Raw genomic sequence first — 20,816 nt, forward strand, 5'->3', positions numbered from 1 at the left:
AAATGAATAAAGAAATTGTGTAATAAAATGCCTCTGGCGGGACTCGAACCTGCGACAACTCGCTGTCAAGGCGGGCGTCATAACCATTAGACCATATATATATATATATATATATATACAGTATATATATTATATATGTAAACATATATGAACAATTCATGCAGTATTTCACACAATAAGAATGCCAAATGAAGGTGATTCACATTTGGTACACTACAATTTATTTTAAGAAATTTTGCAATGGTGTGTTGCAAATAGGTATAGGTATATATTCAGTCACCATGAAATGGTATATATACAACAGGTTAACAACGCAAATAGTATAGGTAAACAAAAACATAGCACACACTTCAGATCAACCTAAGGTAATGGACAAATTTTCCCAAAACCATAGGATTATTTTGACCAGTCACATTTAGGCTTGTCCCTCCTCCCCTCCCAATAACTTTCCCTCCTAGAGACTCAAAAACCATAAAGGTTTCCAAAAAATGTATACAACAATATATTTTCCTACATATCCCTCCCCCAAATAATGTATTTTTGAAACTCCTTCCAGTATAAGAAATGCTTTTTACAAAAAAAAAATGTAACAAATACCTTTTCTCCGAATTTAAAAAAATTCACAAAAATATAATTAATACCCCCTTCCCTCACACATGTTCTTAATTGTACAAAAAAACACTTTAGAGTGATAATGATGCCAGTACAGTTAAGTAGCACAATTGATCATTTGGGCATAAAAACTAGCAGTAAATTACATCTAGCCTAGTACAGATACAATTAACCCACACGCCAACAGACATCAACACATCAGTAAAGCCAGAATACGGACGGATAATTGATTGATAATATTATTTCAGTCATAATAACTTGACGTACTGATTGCTGAAAAAAAATGTATTCCGAAATGTATTCCTTATCAACTGTGGCAACTTAAGTATTTTGAATTAATCTTCAATTTTTAACAACATTAAAATAATCTGAAAATATAAAGAACATTAATACAATTGATGTACAATTTTTATAATACTGAAATTAAAAGCAATATTTTGAAATATTACAATAAAAAATACAATAAAGGTGCATTCCAGGAATGTATTCAGCAATTACTATTCATGAATAGTTGTTAAGTAGATGTACTTATTAACATTAATTTACTGACCACTTACTGACCATCTTTGCAGTAGGTGGTCCATCCAGCATCATTAACTAACCAATAACAACATACAATCTTTTTCATTCAAACTGATAAAAATGTACATTATTTACAATATACATTACCATAGAGATGGTAATACAAACAGAGCAAAACATTGGTGATTGATTTATTTCACTTTCTGGGTGAAATGTACATTGTTCCAAAAGCAATGATGTTTGCTACATTAAACTACAAAAGTTCTTGTTTGCAATATTTCTTAAGTAGATCATTTACTAAAAAGTAATGTGGCCAGAACAAAGACAGCACTTTCAGACTTCCTATTAAAAACATGAGCCAATAAGATGACTACTACAAATACAATCATTTGGCACTGATAAACTGCTCCAACAGAGATATATAAAGATATTAAATCAATTTTAAGAAAGAACATTGTCATCATCATCCATGACTCTCTGACCAGTATTATGTTATAGAGTTTGAGTCGGGCAATCAAAAGCTCTCTCTTGTATGCAAGTGAACCTTATGTTTGATGTATCAAAATGATGTCTTATTTTATTACATTTTCACGACCCACCTTCCTCATATATTTTTACTGATCTAAGTTTATCGTTTCACACAACACAAACTACATGAAAATCAAATACTCTAGTTTTTCTGAACTAATGTTGTGTCCCCAACAGGGGAGCCTAAAAACAGTCCAGTGGTAGAAATGCGAAGCTTAGTGGGGGTCCAGGGCTGTGGTGGCACCAGAATTTGCCAAACTGTCCTGAGATGTTTGTATGCAAATGAACAGTACTGTAGTTGGAGAATCATAATTTCAAAATGATGTCTTATTTCATTACATTTTCCAGACCAACATGGCTGTTATATTTTTAGATGACTACTAGTGAAAGAAAATTATGAATGCATAATATTTAAATTCTATATTCAATGTGGTTTGTAATCAATATACAAATAATAACATCCATAATTATTTTATAGTTATTTACAAGTAAATATTCATTTTTTCAGAAAAATAAAATTAATTAAATTCATTTTCAAAAATTTCAATTAATAAAATGTACTATGAATTATTATCAAAAGGCAATTACCGTAAAAACAACAAACATCATAATTAAATTCCAAGTTTTAAATTGTTTTGACCCTTTATTTGACTAATAGTTTTGATATATTCCCCTTCCCCGCCCCCAATCAAACAATTTGACAAACAGAGGACCATCAAAATTTCATTTTGATGATTTTAAAAACATTCACACTATTTTGTGGCCTTTAAACATTTCATGACATAATTGCTGGTCATCATATTATTTACAAATCTATTCTTTATTTTGGTACCAAATATTGTATATTGAGTAAAGTCACAACGATGACAGTAATCTTAAAGGGTTGTGACAGTCCACAAATCTGGATATTTTCATTTCACTGGGTGTGTGGGTGTGATTCCTAGGGCTGATGACTTGGCAAGGAGGCAACAAGAATAACAAGAAGTATCTGACTCAAGCCCACACAAGTATAACCTTCTTGAAACTCACAAACACCCCTCTGTTGGCTCGGCATTTGAAAAATCTTTCTCCATTGTATGTTCCATCATGGCGACCCTCTGTACAAAAGAAAAAAATGCAATAATATGAATAAAAAAGAGCTGCCCACTATTCTTATTACATAATAAATATTAGTGAGGTACCTAAAATCTAACAAATATATACAGTATTTCATTACCTTCTGTGTCCAGCTCAACACCTAAGTAGGAGTCATGGCGTCCAGGTAACTGACCGACGTACTTCACCATGCCTTGACTGACTCGGCCATTCGGACGCGAGAATTTCACTTTCATGCCAACCTCAATGTCTCGAGGAGTTCGTGGAGCAAACGGTCTTAGAGGCAACACATAACCTTTGCTAATCTGATCACTATTATAAAAGAAAAATTAAATATATATCAAATTATTTTTATTTTTTTAATTAAAACTATTGAAGATCCTTTAAGCAGGATTTACCCATTATTCTATTGACAATGGGTTTTCCTACTTTTGCGACACAAAATTTAGTTATCACAATTATCCTTGATTACATTACCATAAACATCACAACCAATGACAGGATAAACAGCACATGATACTTATATTCTAAAAAGCACACTTATATAGCACATCATGTCATGTCATGGTTTACATAATTACCCAGGTCATAGGAGGTGTTTAAATCTACCAGGTACCCACTTGTACTCCTGGGTGGAGAGAGGCAACCGAGGGATGGAACCTCCGACCTCAAGATTGAGAAGCAAAACTGCAATTGCTGCGCCAGACCACTACATGAACACGAGAAATTATCATGTTAATAAAATTACTACATTACCTGATAGTTCCCTTATTGTGCTGCGTTGCAACGGCACGTGGACTTACGCTACGGAATCCTGGTGGAGATTGGCTACGTGGTGGCGACACGCTACGAAGGCGGTTGCGGCGAGCATTGTGGGTGGCGGTCAGATCAGAAGCGTTGTAGTTGTTCTTGTCCTGAAGTGTATGATGGGAAACTGTTACCATGTCTATGAACAAAACAAAGAATGTGGCATTACAACAAATGATTTGAAAATTCTCATTAAAATATCTGTTTCTATTCTGAATATCTCATTCGATACATGTGTAAAGGTCTCCCAAGATGTCCAGATTTGCAACATTATTGAGACAAAAAGAAATGGTAAAACAGAAAAAAAAAATGATAAAAATAGGCTGTTCAATTTTAAATGATGTACTTTTTATTAAAAAAAAAAGTTCAGCTCATTTTTAAAATATAAGATGCCGAAAAACTAGAAGGTTGTTCCAGAGCGTAGATAAATATTATTGAAATGTTTCATTCTTTTGCATTTTTTAAATCTCGAATAACTAGAGTATTTGATGACCATGTGTTTCTTCATTTTTACTGCTTTTGATTTTGTTCTTCTAAAAAAGATTTGAATAAAATGCATGAATAATTTGACTCAATATTCAGATTTTTTCTTGCATCCTATTTTTTCCATCTATAGAAATACAGGTAACTTGGTAAAAAGTTACCATTGAGTAAGAACAATTGAAATAGAAACTCACCCCCTCTGCTCTGTTTACTCCTGGCTGTTCTATCAAATGATCGGGACCTGATTCTTGGATCAGTAAATGACTTGTAGTTGAGGGCATCGCCAAGGAATGATGAAGTAGAGCTGTCGCTGCTAAGGTTGCGGCGATGATACTTGGACGTACCATTGCTCTTCTGCTCAAACATCCCTGTCACTGACGTGGAGTCTGACGTGCTTAGGTCATCTGCGTCATGACTTTTTCTTGATTCTATTGAAGGGAAAACATTTTTTTTTGTCAAATGCTAATTAAATTCATAAAATACCTCACTCACAAATTATAAAAAATATTAAAAACAGCAAAACAAGTAAAGTCAATCTCATTATTTACACTACCATTAACACCATCCTCATCATCAATAATAGCATCACCATTATTTACACTATCGCAACACCTTTATAAACACCATCCTCACCATGAAACATCATTATCGATATCACTAACATCATGACCATTATTAACACTACTACAACACCTTCATTAACACTATCCTCACCATGAACCATCATCAATAATATCATTAACACCATGACCTTCATTAACACTACCATAACACCATCATTAACACTATCCTCTCTCTCATCAATAATAAATATCATTACACTACCATCATTAGCACTACCACAACACCTTCATCAAAAAACATCCTTACCATGAACCATCATCAATAATATCATTAACACTACTATAACACCATCATTAACATTATCCCCACTATCATCAATAATATCATCATTAAAACTATCACAACACCTTCATCAACACCATCCTCACAATGAACCATCATCAATAATATTATTTACAGTGATAGCTTAAAAATATTCTTGGCAATGATCTACTAAAGGATGAAAAATGATAGATGTGTTTTTCATTATTATAGCATTATCATTATTAATATAATTAGTTTTGCAAACTATGTCATGTACTCTATTCCTAGAATTATATTCCCACAGCAACTTGATCAAAATAACAAAGAAAGACTTCTAAATGTGTACAATAACTCATTTGTGATATTAAAACTGCTACTATTGCATTCTCTATAATGTAAATACACAATCGATGGCTGATGGCTACAATATGTAATAAAATCCACACTGCCTCCGGCCTAATTGTATTGATCGATACACGATATATAAAGGTACATATTACAAAGGCAAGACCAGTTAGTTACTGCACTTTGGACTAAATATTATCAAAATTCAGGCCATAAAGAATTTATCCAATATTGTAGAATTTTCTGTGAACGCATAACACTCTGCATGTATAATTGAACTTTGAACTCAATACAATAACAATTGCATTTTATAAGCAACATAAGAAGTATTTATTGAAGATGCTTTTTAAGTGTTTGGACTAATATTATTATCAACATTATGATGTACGTTTCCATATTAAAACAAAAATGCAGATTTACATGTTTCTTGTTGATGGTTTAAAGAGACTGTATATCAACATTTTTCAAAGAAATGTGATTTTATGATGCAAGCCAAATGTTTTTATTTCTTGGACTTTTTAAATTGTGATATATAATAAAAGAATAATAGAAGAATTCCATTGATCATTCTTAAAACTAAAGCAAAATAAAACTCCAATAAAGCCTATCTCTATCCTTTGACTATTGTACTTTCGATTAAAACGCAACTGAAAATGATGGATCATACAATATCCTTGGCTAAGCCAAGAAATTCTGGCCTACCTCTATGTCTGCTACGTGATGAACGGCTAATTTCCTGAGTTGTTGGTTCTGTAAGGTAGTGGTCAGCGAGACCTGCATGTGCCTGCCAACCTGCAGTCAAGATGGCCGTCGAATCACTCATGTCTGAGCTCGGGGATAAATGCTTCTCATCAAATGCATCTACAAGTAGATTATTTATCTGCGTCAATTGACATCTTTAAGAAGCAACTCAAAATTTTTCTATTTGGCTCTTTATAACTACTTTTTTTTATTTTTTTTTTTCAATTTCTCTGTTTCACCTTGCTTGCTAGTGTTGTTTGTTCCAGGTTAGGAGGCACCTGATCCCAGAAAAGATCAAGACTTAACCGATGCTAACCGGAGTACATAAACACAGATCTCCGGTTGGCGGTGATGGTGTAACCCCATACTTCGGTTTGGGTGCTAGCTTGATGTTTATTGTTTTTTTGTGGCTTTTTTCTTTGTTTTCTTGACTTCAATATTGTCAAGCGCATAGATACCTCATTTATTTGTACTATATAAATCCATCTACTATTATTATTATTATTATCAAATTAATGAGCATCAATATATAAAAATAGTAAAAAATTTATTAATAACAAAACAGTCTATTATGATTATCAATTAGTTGAGAGGAAGGATAGGAAAGGGAATAATTTTTATCGTTAACATACCAAGCCAGGCGTATTGAGGTGATTTAGGTGATTTTCCGGTCAATTCTGCAGTTGAAAATTTTGATGGCAATAGTTGAGACCCAAGGCCACGCCCATCTCCAGCAGAATAGTGCCGGGAGCTGTTCACATTCGGCGAGAGATAATCAGTATCTTTAATACGAGGCTGGATACTCTGATCATTAACGACATTGTTGACCTTCTCTTGGGCTACCTTAAGGTCATCCAGTAACCTCTGCCGTTCATACTCCTCAACTTTGTTTTGATCTGAAATGTAATCGTTGGCTTATGTTACACAGAAATCAGCCATTATTCCTTAATAACAAATAACAATTATGATTTCATCAACATGATTGGCTAACACTGCTCTGCACATTATATCTTATTTTGAATAGATGATTATACTTGAAATATGAGAAAAAGTATATTGTAAGGAAAAAAGTTCACCGACGGGGGTCCTGTGACCTCGGGAACCTGCAATGGTATTGCCACTTCACCCAGATACTAAATACCTGGGGGTAAAACCTAAATAACACCAACCATGAACTCCTGGATAATAAACACTTATAGGCAATGCATTAATAATATTAAAACCTGTTGGCAATACATGAATTATAAGCAGTTATAAACACCTGGGAAACCAACATAGGTAAACATTTGAAAGAAACACCTGGATAATAACATTTTAAAAATTGCACTCACTTGATTTATAATTGGTGGGTGATTTTTTCCTCCTCCTTTCCTGCTTCACAAGCATCTTCACATTTTCATGATTGCGTTGCAAATCCAGAAAGTCCTCCCGTAATTTGATATTCTCCTCTTCTAACTTATGATTTGTTTCGCGCAGTACACGCGTGTCTGCACGCAGTCGACTAACTTCATCCTCGAACACTCTATTATGTCCACGGTGTCTTTTGTACTCCTTCAGTTCTGCAACCTTTATTAACAGAAACCAAATATATTTCAGTTTTGATTTTTGTCCTCCATTTATTTATTATTCATCATATTTGATACTATCATCTTGAGTTTGATTAAATATGTGGCAAAGACAAGCCGAACCAGTCACTCGTCGCAAATCATGTTTCAGAGAAAATGGCCAAAACATGCTGGAATGTCAAATTTTTAAAAATCTATTTTATTGCACTAAACTAATCTTTACATATCTATACATCATTCTATGCTGTTATTTTCCCCATTTTCAATGTTAAAACAACACTTTTTAAGGATTTGATGATAGTTTCTGCATGAGAAATGCCTGAAATCATAAACTTTGAAGGCTGATTTCTCATATATAGTTCTTTAAACAGCTGTATGTTTAAACGCTTGTAACTTCATAAGGAAATGTCCGATTTGAACGATTTTTTTACCATTTTATAGCAGTATTTTACTCTCTAACACTGTATTAATAACTCAAAATCGATTTTTGCGACGAGTGACTGGTTTGGCTCGTCTTTGCCACATAAATCAATGTATTATTCATTTTTTTATTTATTTATTAATTTCCAATCATTTTCCAGGGTGATCCAATTAAGTAAGACTGTTCTACTGTACCTACCTTGGATCTCTGGAAAATGATACCATGATATTCAAATATAAACACAGTTTATAAAAAAACGAATGCCTTCATATTTCTTTTAAAAGCACAATATTCTAAAGTATAATAATTACAAATTATGTTGTATAGATTTTCACCTTTGAAAAAAAAGCTTTTCATTCTAAAAATTTCTATTTATTATTCCTAAAGCACTCTATTAATTACTGCTCACTCACCAAACGTTTTAGTTTATCATTTTCTGCAGTGAGATCTTCCACCCCGAGGGCATTCACCATTTTAAGGCTTGCATTTTCTTCTTTGTATTTTTCAAGGTCTTTGTCAGCATTCTGGAGCTGAGCCTCAGCGCATTCATTAGCTTCTTGTAGATCACTCAGTTGGCTCTCCAAATCAGCTAAAGATAAAAAAAAAAAACAATGGTTCTTTGTGTTCAAGTGAAACTCTAATAATTATAAAAGGATATAATTTTACAATAATGTACACAGTACTGTATATAATTATAAATAATTAGAAAATTAGGACGCATAAAAAGTGAAAAGGTAGCATAATGGCAAAGGGCAGAGAAACACTTCATCTAATATTGCAGTAAGTCAGTGGTGTATCGATAACAAATACTGCCTCAAAGCCTGCATGGGAGTGGCCATCAACAAGAAGCAGTGGTGTGGCTAATGAAATAATGTATTACCCAACACCCAGTGTGAGAGGAGAACATAACAAACACATGATGTATTAACTAACTACTGTAAAGGCCAGTGTGGATAATAATAAAATACTACCAGTAGAAGGCTTTTTGCATTATGTGCTCCTTCTATTACTTTATAATAACAATAATAATAATAATAATAATAATAATATGTTAGATTTACGTAGTGCTTAACGCTTAATTATTCTTAATAATACTCAATGTGTGTGTGTGTGTGTGTGTGTTGGGGAGGGGGGTCAGGAGGTCATAGCTGGGATACAATTTACTACTTATGGGTGTGGTTATCACACATCCCAGCCAAGTGTCAGAAACATAGCTACAATGGAGAGGTCGGTCCAAGTTAATGGACTCACAACACTAGCCCTCCTTACATTTGTCACAATTCTGTGTTTGTACAGAGCTGAATAGAAAGTGGGTAGGAAACATTATACAAGTCTAGAGGAATCAAAAAAAAAAAAAATAATAATAATAATAATAATAGTAAATAACCATACTGTCATACCAATTCGCTTTTGAAGAACCTTGGGATGGTCTGGATTGAATTCTAGCGAATGCGGTGAACTCATTTCTTGTCCTGTCTGGGCCTTGTCTGACAGTTGCTGCTTCAGCAGCACTATCTCTGTTGTTAAGGTTTCTTTGTCCCGTAAATGGTCATCCAATTGCTTTTCATTCTAATCAAGAACAAAATAAAAAAATGTAATGTCTCAACGAAGATCTGAACCTAAGACCAGCTGATTATCCAGATGCTCTACCAAATGAGCCATGAGACCAAGGTTGTATAATCCTATAAGTCTGTTTATCCAAAAAATCACTACATGCTATCGCTAGCTTTTGGAGATGCTGGTCAATGAGTCGAATTCCATAGACTTTTCCTGCTTGCAGCATCAGTGTAGCGATTTTATGGAAATTTCCAAACTTGAGGTTTTCCCCACTAACATCCTTGGGCATGCCAACTTATCTGAATTTGTCTCAAATGGTAGGAAGTAGACTACTGTGTGTTGACTGTTATGTGGTCTATACTGAATATCCATGCCAAAATAATGTAGAAATACTCACCAGAAATAGGGGAGTTTGCATGCTCTGTATATTGTATGAACAATGATTGTGAAGTGCTTTTCAACTCTCAGTTAAAAGTGCTATTCCAGTAAATGTCAAATGTCATTCTTTTTTTAACATTCATAATATTAACTACCCTGGGCATTTCGAGCAATTAAATCGATGTTTTTGAGAGTATAGCAGTAAGCTTACTTATGACAACACAAGGTTAAGAACAGTTTTCTTACAAAGACAGAAAATAAATTCCTGCCAGCTAGTTTTTGAAACACAAACTGACGTAATCAAAAGATTTCAGTTGTTACAGCATATTTCATTCAATTCAGACCTGGTCAAAGTTTGTTTGGTTGCTGATCCGTGCTGGTGATTTTGAAATCCAAGTTATAATCAGAGGGTTCATGTACTGGTTGATTTGGGGGCTGGTGGGAGCTCTTTCTACTTTGTGAAATTTCATTCAATTCTGTTCTTTGTTTCCTTTATTTTGATACTTCACTGTTTGTCTGAGTTCCAGTTAAAGAATCCAGCTGTTGCTAACTTTATAGGTCATCCAGGGTATTGTTTTTTTCAATTAATTTTTTACATAATGGCTTTTTGCCATTTAAAAAAAAATTATTTCTCCCAATAAGTTATAATTTTCAATTCAGTTAAAATGTTGAAACACAGACAAGGATAGGAGGAAAGCTGAGGACATGACATGGAGAATATTCAATATTCCAAGAAAACTTTAAATACAGTAACCACAAAATAGAAAAGAGACAAAACAAGTTAAGCTTACCATTTGTTTAGATGCCCTGACCACTTCCTCTCTTTCCCTCAAAAGTGTTTCATTCGTTTTCTGAACATCCTGCAAATCATCCTCAAGTACCTTAATGTTGCGTTCCTTCTCCTTCAACAACGCTTTTAAAGATTCTACCATCTCCTCCATTTCTTTCAATTTCTTCTCATCACCTTTTGCACTCTCAGCCTCAATTCCTCCATTTGGCAAAACTAATGAAGCCCGACTACTGTTATGTGATGAATTACGACTTGAAATGCTCATGGATGATGCACGGCTTGTCATCAATGGTGTCTTAACTGACAACGGCTGTGGCGCTTGCCTCTGCATATCTTCCCGATTAAAACCCTCAGTTAGAAAGTCCTTGTAGTTACTGGGATCGGGGAGACTAACTGGTCGAGAACGTGAATGTTGAAGCTTCAGGTCATCTCGACGCATGCGAACAATCTCGGATTGACTATCACCCCCACCAAAACGACGATATTCCCGTGGCTTCAAGGCAACGTCTAAATCCAGTGAATTCTGATGATTTGAACTGTGGGTGCTCGATGGAATAGAGTTTATTGACCCCATGTCAGATGCACCTGGAGTAATTGTTCCTTGACTACTGCCGTCGTTCTTGTAATTTCCTCGTCCGGCAGTCCTAAATATCTCAGAGAGTTCATGATCACTAGTTAAACTTGGATAATTGCTAGGCAAACCGACAGAATTGAGAGCACCACTTCTACTATGCAGACTGTGCTTGCTTCCACGGGAGTCGTTGCTCCGATGACTAACGTGGGATCCATGTTCTGAGCCAACATCCAGGTCTCGTTGAAGGTTAGATAATTCACCATTCATCGATGTGATGTGATTTGATGTGGCTAATTCGAAATCACCATTCCTATCGCCATTCCTCATGTACTTGTAATCATCCCGAAGATCTTTTCCAACCTTTGACCTCACTGACCCACCATTTGAATGATGGCTTAAAGGTTCATCACTCTCTAGAGAAAGGTCGGCAGTCTCACCGGATGCTGTCTCTGGGTTCATCATACTTGTTAATCTTTTTATGGAGTCAGCTTCTATTTTGAAAAGCAAAAATACTTTGATATTATATTTGATATTAAGAAATCATAATAATTCTGGTATTTACTTTAGAGTGCAGAATGGTTCAAGTTCCTGTTTAACAATTACAACGACAACTTAAACCTGGAAAAATTATCAAAAGCCAAACAAATTAGAATAAGAGTAGCTCCATGAAATTACATAAATAGAAAACCAAATACAGTTAACAAAATGTAGAAAGGAGGGAAAAAGTCAAATCAGTATCTACAACAAGATTCAAGCACATGAAGAAGGTATTGACCGCCAGCGAAACCTTAGTGTAATAAATTACTTTTAACGTCAGTCATTGTGTGCAGCACCAACTTCGCATCTGAAACAAACAAACCTAACTGAATTTTAGCCAATAGCTTACAGTGCAGAGTTATGAAAAATAGAAAACATTTTCATAAACAAAAACGGTAAACTGCAGCTGATGAGGTTGTTAGCCGACTTAAAGTATCAGGTCAATTACCAATCAGAGGCAAAATCCAAACATATTATAACATTCTGCGATGCATCATTAAAGTTCAAGCAGTCCCAAGAGGTTTGTGTCATAATATAGAATGGGCTCACATTAATCCCATCAAGGAACTCTCACTAAGCATGTTGAAATGCAAGCATTACTTCTACATACTACTTAAGGTTTGTCAGACCACTTGTATATCTTTCAGTATTCACTCAACCATGCATAGATTTTTAATGTACAGCAATACTCTGCAAACATCCATGCAATAGCAGGCCCCCTAAATATTGAACTGTCTTTATAAACTACAGATATCTATGTTAAAACTTTTTATATTCAAGATTGTTATGGTTGAATGAGCATGTGTTACCATGGCAATACCAAACCCCATTTAAATATTGCAATGAACATAAATATCATAGGCTATGATATTTACATTGTTTCTGATATTGTGTTAGTTATGAATTATTCATATGCCAATATTATTATTAATCAGAAAAACTTACATTCAATAAAATTAATAAGTGATTAATTTTCATTGTACTTTATGCACTGTCAAAGTACCTCCGTGAGTATGCTTTTAATTCTGTTATTTAACGGACTAGCAGACTAAGAATTCAACTATAACAGAAAATAATTGATGCTTTGACCGTTGCGCTTTGAAGCATTTCTCCAAACATTGATAAACACAAGCCTTTCTTATAACAACCTTTCTGTACTAGTAACTTCAAACCTTTTATCAATAAACAGTAACCCAGGTCATTTACATAGAAGTAGTCGCATAAATGTTGCTGTACTAATAACAGACACGGGATACCGTGTTTATAGATTGGCAGCCTGTTTGGTGTTTATTTAGCCAGGAAAACAGAATAATTTGGTAAAGGTTATGAAGACATACTGTGATAGATTCTACATAGGTGTGTAACACATTTAGATTAATAAACAAAACAAAATTTATGTTACTTAAAATTTCTTACTTGATAACCGTAGAGCATACGTACAATTCATACATTTTTTTAACGGCAAAGAATCAATTCTAAAACAGCTATTTTAAAAAAAATTTGTGAATGTATTTTAATGAGATACTTTACAGTGTTAGCCTGCAGGTGGCTATCCAGTTTTCAAAGGGAAATTTTTCTATTGATCACCCATGGGCTATTAACAGACTAGGTAAATATTCTGTAGTTATAAACAAAAAGGTATTTACTTATTTACTGCATTAATTTGTTTTTCAAATTTTTTAATCAAAAAGACTAATTTTGACAGTTCTTTACATAATTTTCAAAAAAGTAAAGATTAATCTATTTCAAAACAATTTATTTTTTCCCCTTTTCACTATGGCACTTTTTCTTCATAAAACATGGAGATTAAATGTGCTGCTTATGATTGAGTGAACGTGAGTCATATTCATCGACAACATTAACCAGTGCCGTCCTTATCAAGGTTTCCTGTGGAATTTCCCAGCATGCATCACTTGTTAATTTACGTGGCCGGAATCATGATTTCAATTGGAACCATGTGCAAATGTTACAAGCAGATTATAAAAAAATTCTATTTTGCATACCACAATTAAACTTGGAGTAATTCTTTCTAAGCATGAAGCTATTCTATGGCTTTAGTAGACCAACATCTATTGCACCATTAAAGCTCTACGAACCATGACATACATTGTAACAATGTTACAAAAGAATATAATATCAACAATAAAATTATCTGAAGTCTGACTTAAGTATATATTTTATCTATACTCAACAGATGAGTTGGCACTGTAATAGATCTGATAAGTTATAGCATTGTCAGATTTTCAAACATGGAAAGAACAAAATCTAAAAAAAAAAAAAAAAAAAAAACTAAAAAAAAAAAAAATGCCAAGGATAAAAAAAAAAAAAATGCCATTGATACAGTATGCCAATAAAATTATATAATATAAAACATATAACATATATAACATAGAAACCTTATTTATTTGCACTATATAAATCCATCTATTATTATTATAACTATATAATATAATAATATATAATATATACTAATATATATTATACATATATATAATATATTATATAATAATGCAAACTTCATATCACTTTCGAAGTTGCAATCCCGTTTACAAACATACTATACAAGATGCTTTACAGCCAACTAAAGCCTCACTGAGTTTTAATATGGAGTGGAATTGTTTTGGTCATAAGAGAAAAATCCTGAAACCATACCAGGAATTGAACCCAAGACCCTAGATTGGAAGGCAACCAGCTTACCCACACATACACTTCAAACAAGTATAATACTTACTGAACTTTGACCTAACATTATGATTTGTAAATTATAATGATCCATCCACTATTCAGTAAAATGTGATCCTGTTATTGAATTTGAGTTGAAATCGTAATGTTGTTATTTCCACTTTTAATGTATTACTCATGTTTTTGTAGCAGCAAATGCCAAGGGTAAGCTGCAACATTGTCTATGCAATGCAACATTATTTGAGTAATGCAACGTAAAACAACAAGTTTCCATACTGTACTTTCTTACAGGTGAATAACAATTATGTTACTTGTAATATGATAGCTAATCCTATTATTGAGTCATTGACAATAGTGATTGTATACATGGTGGTTTGCATACACACTTTATTTAACAAAAACTGTAGCTATTCCATTACACAAGCATTAATCCTGTATATTTTTCCTACTTTAATCCCATGCAAATATAGTGAAGTGTGTTCTAGTAATCTTATACCCCATTCAGACTAGCATCGCATTGCGATCGGTTGTAGCAATTGCGACACCCAATCGCAAAGTAAAATCGTGTGTGAAAGCTCACCAATAGTAGTCGATATGTAATCGATATCACAATTGTTACCCGTTGCGATTGGGTGCTACAATCTTTATTACTCCCAATTACCACGGAATCTGATCGCAACGAATCACAATGAATTCCATAGTCACTGTTTGGCTGAGGTCAGGCAACATAGGCCTAGACACCGGAAGCCTAGGCCCTAGAATGTACAGTTTGTTTGTGTTGGTCTGAATGTGTTCATTGATTGCGATCGGGAGTAATTAGTTTTGGATTACCACCGATTACATCGCAACTGATCGCAAGAGAGTGTAGTCTGAATAGGGTATAATCCTCATCATTTCCACTATACTTTACAGTTAACCGTTCCTTTGGTCAAATTTTTATAAACAATAAAAAAATTAATGAAAATACTATACTTCTATTAAAAAGGATTTAAGTTGCTTCAGTGCCTTCTCATATGTACTGTACAGTATATCTCCAGGGCGGATCCAGGATTTTTGAGATGAGGGGGCACTAACTTCATCTACAAGTAGTACAATTATACTGTACTCTAGGTAATTACTGTATCTAAAAATAATAATAAGACTGCAGTGGCAAAACAGGGAAACGTGCCCCCTACCTCTCCTTAAATCCTCCCCTATCCTCCCCTGCGTCTTATCAACTGTACAGTATTGCTTTTTCCTGATTATAAACATAAAGTAGAGTATGGAGGTGAAGAACCCATAAACCACAGCTTCATTGTAGTACTGAATTATATAGCAACGTAAACAAAATGTTGGAGGTGACATATGCAAGGCATTACACAACCCATTAAATTGTCACACAATTAGAACATGGAGCTACAAGCTCTTTGAATAGCCAGTTATGTCAGGAAGACACAATGTAATCCATATTTTAATGCTGGTTTCCATAGATAAATTAAAATATTGATTTTAATGTCTAGATCTACCATATTATATAATGTAATTTATGTCAAACAGTTTTTGATAATCTATGTTATATTTTATTCGGTTAAATTGGTATTTTAGCAACAAGCAACACAACAAGGGTAAAACTAGATAATTTCTGTAAAAAAGACTTTCCTTTAATGAGAACAAATTTTAAAAAAACAAACATAAAAAATTTACACTACCAAAACTTGACTCAGGCTGCAATTACACTCCTGAGAGAGAGATACTTATGTATAACATACACAAACTATGGTTAAAGGATTTGAACCCTTGACCTTACGACTGAGAGGAGGAAATCGCACAGAGTGCTAACCAATCCTGCACGTCTATAAGTTAATAACTAGCTGTACACATAAATTTACAAATATTTAAGACAAATATTATTACCATACCAATGTTAAGTTGTTAGTTACCGGCCAAATTTCATTGTTATGCCTTATCGAATTTGATCCACACCAAGAGACAGCTTACTGTTGCAACTGCCTCTGTAGTAATTACTGTATACAAATGTTATGGCTAAGTCAACAAGTGTCCAGAGTGTTAGCCAGTTGGGAAGACCTGTTATCTTTTGTTATCTTATGTTATTGATTAATTTGCTTTGTCAATTCTAAAGAACCTGTAAGCAGACATACATTGATTGGTCAATGATGTGTATTGTTTGATTTTGAAAAGTAAAAGCCGCCATTGAATGTAGAAAGCAGTTGATGAAAAGGGGAGTTTTTAACAGTAACCATAAATCAAGAAAGTATAATACATACTCCAAGTATTGAAATACACGCCATCGTGTTCAATACTTGGAGTATGTATTATACTTTCTTATCTGAGATTAATCAGTGGACCTTTCGGTTTTTGGAAAATGCTCCGTACTACTGAGCCAGATGTCCATAAATCAAGTGTCAGGAAAATTTTAAAATGTTGAGGTAAATATTATTAAAAATTAGGGTAAAAATGGGTGTTATGTCCCCATTTCCACTAGTTCTTTAAATAAATTTTTTTCAAAAATCTATATCTTATTATTTGGCTTATACTAATTAATTTAATTAATCATTTAATTAATTCATTATAATTGCAGTACATCCTAGATTTAGAAAAGAACAGAGACTAGGGTACAAGGTTGCAGGAAGTAAGTGAATGCCCTTTTAATGGGTCTGGTATACTTCGATGGAATCTGACTTTAGTTGTAATTAAAACAATCAGAAAGGTAAAATGTATGCATCTGCCACTTAATAAAAATAATAATTTTGTGAAAAAAAAATGAAATACATCAATAAGCTTTAAAAACAGCATTGTTTATAGGTATAGATACAATACAATGATTGAAGCAATTATAATAATACCGAAAAACATGAATATTGATCCTTTAAGACTCATAAAAACATTGTAATATTATTATTTAATACAAATTATGTAGTTTTAAAATAAAAACATAAAATCACAATAGGATATTTTCTTTCCAACATTAAGTCATTTGAGTCAATTAAAATTCAATGAGAATATGATTGTAAAAAGAAACCCCGCCAAGAACTATTATAAGTGCGCTATGAAAGGGCATTACTTATGCCTATTTCACGGCGCATCTGTTAAAAATAACAGCACAAAGAAATGTACGACGCAGGCATGTACATCAATTGAGGTTGATCAATAAAACACCATGGAACGATAAGCGAAATAAAGGACATGATAGATGTAAGAATATTCCAAATTGCATAATAAATTGCAACAAATTCATACAAAGGAGAATAAGTAGAATTATCTAGCAAAGTCTCAGTTTATTTTCAAAGGCCTGCACAAATAAAACTGCTCCTTACAACTAACATGAAAAGGCTATTTAAGCCAGACTTTGAAATTCATTAACATTAAAAGAAATAGGCAGCAATACATTTCTTTGATACGATATGGATTTTATGAAAAGAATAATAAAAAATCAATTCACCACTAACCCAAAATATTAGAACATTTAAAAATCATGTAAACAAACAAAAAATTGACTATGAGAGAATGAATGGATAAATGGTTTATGTTTATTTAACAAATTAAACGAAATAACTGTTTAAGGTTGAAAGACCTCCGAAATATTGCATTCTTAGCATTTCATGCCTTTCTAAATCATGAGAAGATTCAAGATTTCTTTTAATATTCAATATTACTGGAGAAATTAATTAAACAATATAAATTGAAAAAGTACTCATCCTCAATTCATTCCTGGTTTCTAATCCAAATGAGTTGAAAATTAAAATATGATACAAGAGGTAGCATAAATAAAACAAAGACATAATAAATTTTGACTTACTTGATTTGATAATGAGGGTGATATCCTGGGTGACTGTCTTCACACTGAACTTTGACAGCTCGTGAACATCATCACCAATCACTAGTTGACATGAATGACTGCCTACTGGCACCGGGACGCGTTTCGATGCGAAGTGCACTTCTCTTGAATCCCAGCTAAGAACCACCGGGTCACCCTGCAAATATTTAAGTTCAATATATAGTAATGTCTAGTCATTTGGCACATGGGTTATGGAGTGCTTTTTAAAAGAATGATGAATGATTAAGGTGGATTATGGGAAGGGGGTAGGAGGGATGTGGGGATAAACAACAAACATTTCCTGAGCAAGTTCAGTAAAAATATATACATGTGTCTTTTACAGGAATAATTCACTAAAACTGATATTTAATTTCAAAGTCAACAAATATTTTTTTTAAATTGACATACTGTAATATACTGTGCAACAACCTATGTTTTATGAACTCCACCTTACAAATGCTCAATTTTATGAACAATTTTATTGCTTATGACATAATAAACAGGCAATATTAAACACAGCATCCTATATCCAAGACATAATATTGTTAATATTCTACATCAAATCAATACACCTTTTCGTTCATGTCTTTTTAAAAGCCTGTTGACCCAAAAACATAGCTTTTATTGTAATTATATTCTACAGTATGTAATAAATATTTTGTCCTTGGTAACTTTTCTATTTTAAATTACATAACAACTAAACTTTAGGTTATTTTGACTTTCTTACAGTTTACACCAATACCAAACCTATTGAAAATAGATGAGCTAATTCCTATTAACTGGTCTTCCAACCCTCTTATAACAATCTACCTGTACAAGCAGTGACCATGGAAACATCAAACAGACCTGACTGTCAGTCAACTTTAGTGACAGATGATAAAGGTGTAAATAGAGTGCACACAGTACCAAGCAATGAAGCATGTTTATTCCATCAAAACCAAATGGGATGTAATGTAACTTGCTATATTATTTAATTATCATTAATATCATCATCCTCATCAATATTTATTTAATTTAATTAAATTCAATTTAAATCTTTATTCATGCTTTCCAGTTTAAAGGTGGCACCCAGCTGAGCTAACTGCTTGTAAAGGAAACCTTGCATATAAACAGTTACCATCAGCCTTATTATTACCAGTATACTACTAGCATACAATCAATTATAGCTTCAGCATAAGACTGTTAGTGTAATAATAATTTTTCTAATTGAGCCTATGACTATAAGGAGTTAAGATAAAACCTACTTTTTTTTTTAGCATGCTAAATACTTTTTAAAAAGGATATGGTGCTATTTTCAAATTAAAACTTGATTCTGATCATCCTGCTGATCGGGTGACCTTAAATAAACACACAGCAAATGTGAAGTACCGAAGAAGCAAACAAACAATTGAAAAAGCTTTGTAAAAACAGACAGATAAGCAGAACATCACAGAATGGACTCATAAGAATTGAAAATAAACTTGATGGAGTAACTGGTCCATTAAAAAAGTGATAAGATGTTATAAATAATTTATTCACCTGTGATAAAGTGCATCAAAATTACACCATGAAATACAAGTTTGTATTCTTCTATTGTTACATCAGGAAAATCAAGCTTTATACTACAGTATATACATGGCATAAATAATTAATCTCATAATCTGTATCTGTATTTTCACATACAAACACCAAATTGCTGGTTGTCGCATACGTCGGTCAGGTTAAGGTGTTTAAAGGCAGCTTTAAATGATTTTATATTGGGTGATGTGCGAATGCTGCGAAGCGGCCAATTCATATTCTTGACAGCAATTTGACCTCTGAAAGGTCATTGTTCGTCAAAAAACGAGTGCCTAAGACGACTGAAAAGCGGAGTTCCCTTCTTTTGTTCTGCCGGGTAAAATTAATTACTTTAGTTGACGTTTGTAGACTAACCTATTCGTACCAACGTCCGCATGTCACGCTAGCCTTATCCTACTCTAGGCCTAGACTAGCTAGGATGGTATAGGCATAGCCTTGAAGGGACGAAGGTCCCAATGAAAAACAACGTAGCTCTTTGATAGCTAACATTGTCTATTTAACATCACAATAATTCATTATTAGACCTATAGTTGTTTTTTGAATTGTACTCCACAAATCTCAGCCGATACCTCGTAAAACTGGCTAACGTCTCGTATCTATTGTCGTGACGTCATGGCTCGCTGGCTCACACTTGTGATATGTCTCGCACTTGTGATCAAATAACACGCTGGCTTGCACTTTGGCAACACTCTTTGGCAGTCAACTCGCCCCTAGAAAACCCGCCCTTGGAAACTTGCCCCATAAAAAAATGTACACTTCCTAGACCATGCAGTCTTCAAAATAAAAATTGTAACCTTTGGTAATCAACTACATTTTCCACCTACATAGAAATTTTTGAAACTTTATTAAAAAAAAACCTAAACCATAATTCACCACACTATAGACACTTTTTGACAAAAATGAAAAATTACGACTTTGTTACCCAATGAGAAGTGTTCTAA

At 33.4% G+C, this 20,816-nt stretch overlaps 1 protein-coding gene across 2 annotated transcripts in view; it reads right to left on the reverse strand.

The window, feature by feature from the left end:
- Nucleotides 1-2,104: 2,104 nt before the first annotated feature.
- Nucleotides 2,105-20,816, reverse strand: part of LOC117113581 (intracellular protein transport protein USO1-like) — a 22,183-nt gene continuing 3,471 nt past the window's right edge. The window contains exons 3-13 of one of the 2 annotated variants that reach the window (XM_033256961.1): nt 18,301-18,475; nt 10,713-11,776; nt 9,387-9,555; nt 8,400-8,575; nt 7,332-7,566; nt 6,633-6,896; nt 5,962-6,120; nt 4,242-4,475; nt 3,514-3,703; nt 2,879-3,069; nt 2,105-2,759 (exon numbers count right to left, since the gene is read on the reverse strand). In XM_033256961.1, the coding sequence (XP_033112852.1) occupies nt 2,656-2,759; nt 2,879-3,069; nt 3,514-3,703; nt 4,242-4,475; nt 5,962-6,120; nt 6,633-6,896; nt 7,332-7,566; nt 8,400-8,575; nt 9,387-9,555; nt 10,713-11,776; nt 18,301-18,475 (2,961 nt within the window). In that variant the 3' untranslated portion in view covers nt 2,105-2,655. Of the gene's footprint in view, nt 2,760-2,878; nt 3,070-3,513; nt 3,704-4,241; nt 4,476-5,961; nt 6,121-6,632; nt 6,897-7,331; nt 7,567-8,399; nt 8,576-9,386; nt 9,556-10,712; nt 11,777-16,402; nt 16,560-18,300; nt 18,476-20,816 lie in introns of those variants that run through there. The other variant, XM_033256962.1, reaches the window with a different exon arrangement.

The sequence above is a fragment of the Anneissia japonica genome, unplaced genomic scaffold (genome assembly GCF_011630105.1).
Source record: "Anneissia japonica isolate Jap-2015-1 unplaced genomic scaffold, ASM1163010v1 scaffold287748_len1686314_cov196, whole genome shotgun sequence".
Lineage (NCBI taxonomy): Eukaryota > Metazoa > Echinodermata > Crinoidea > Comatulida > Comatulidae > Anneissia > Anneissia japonica.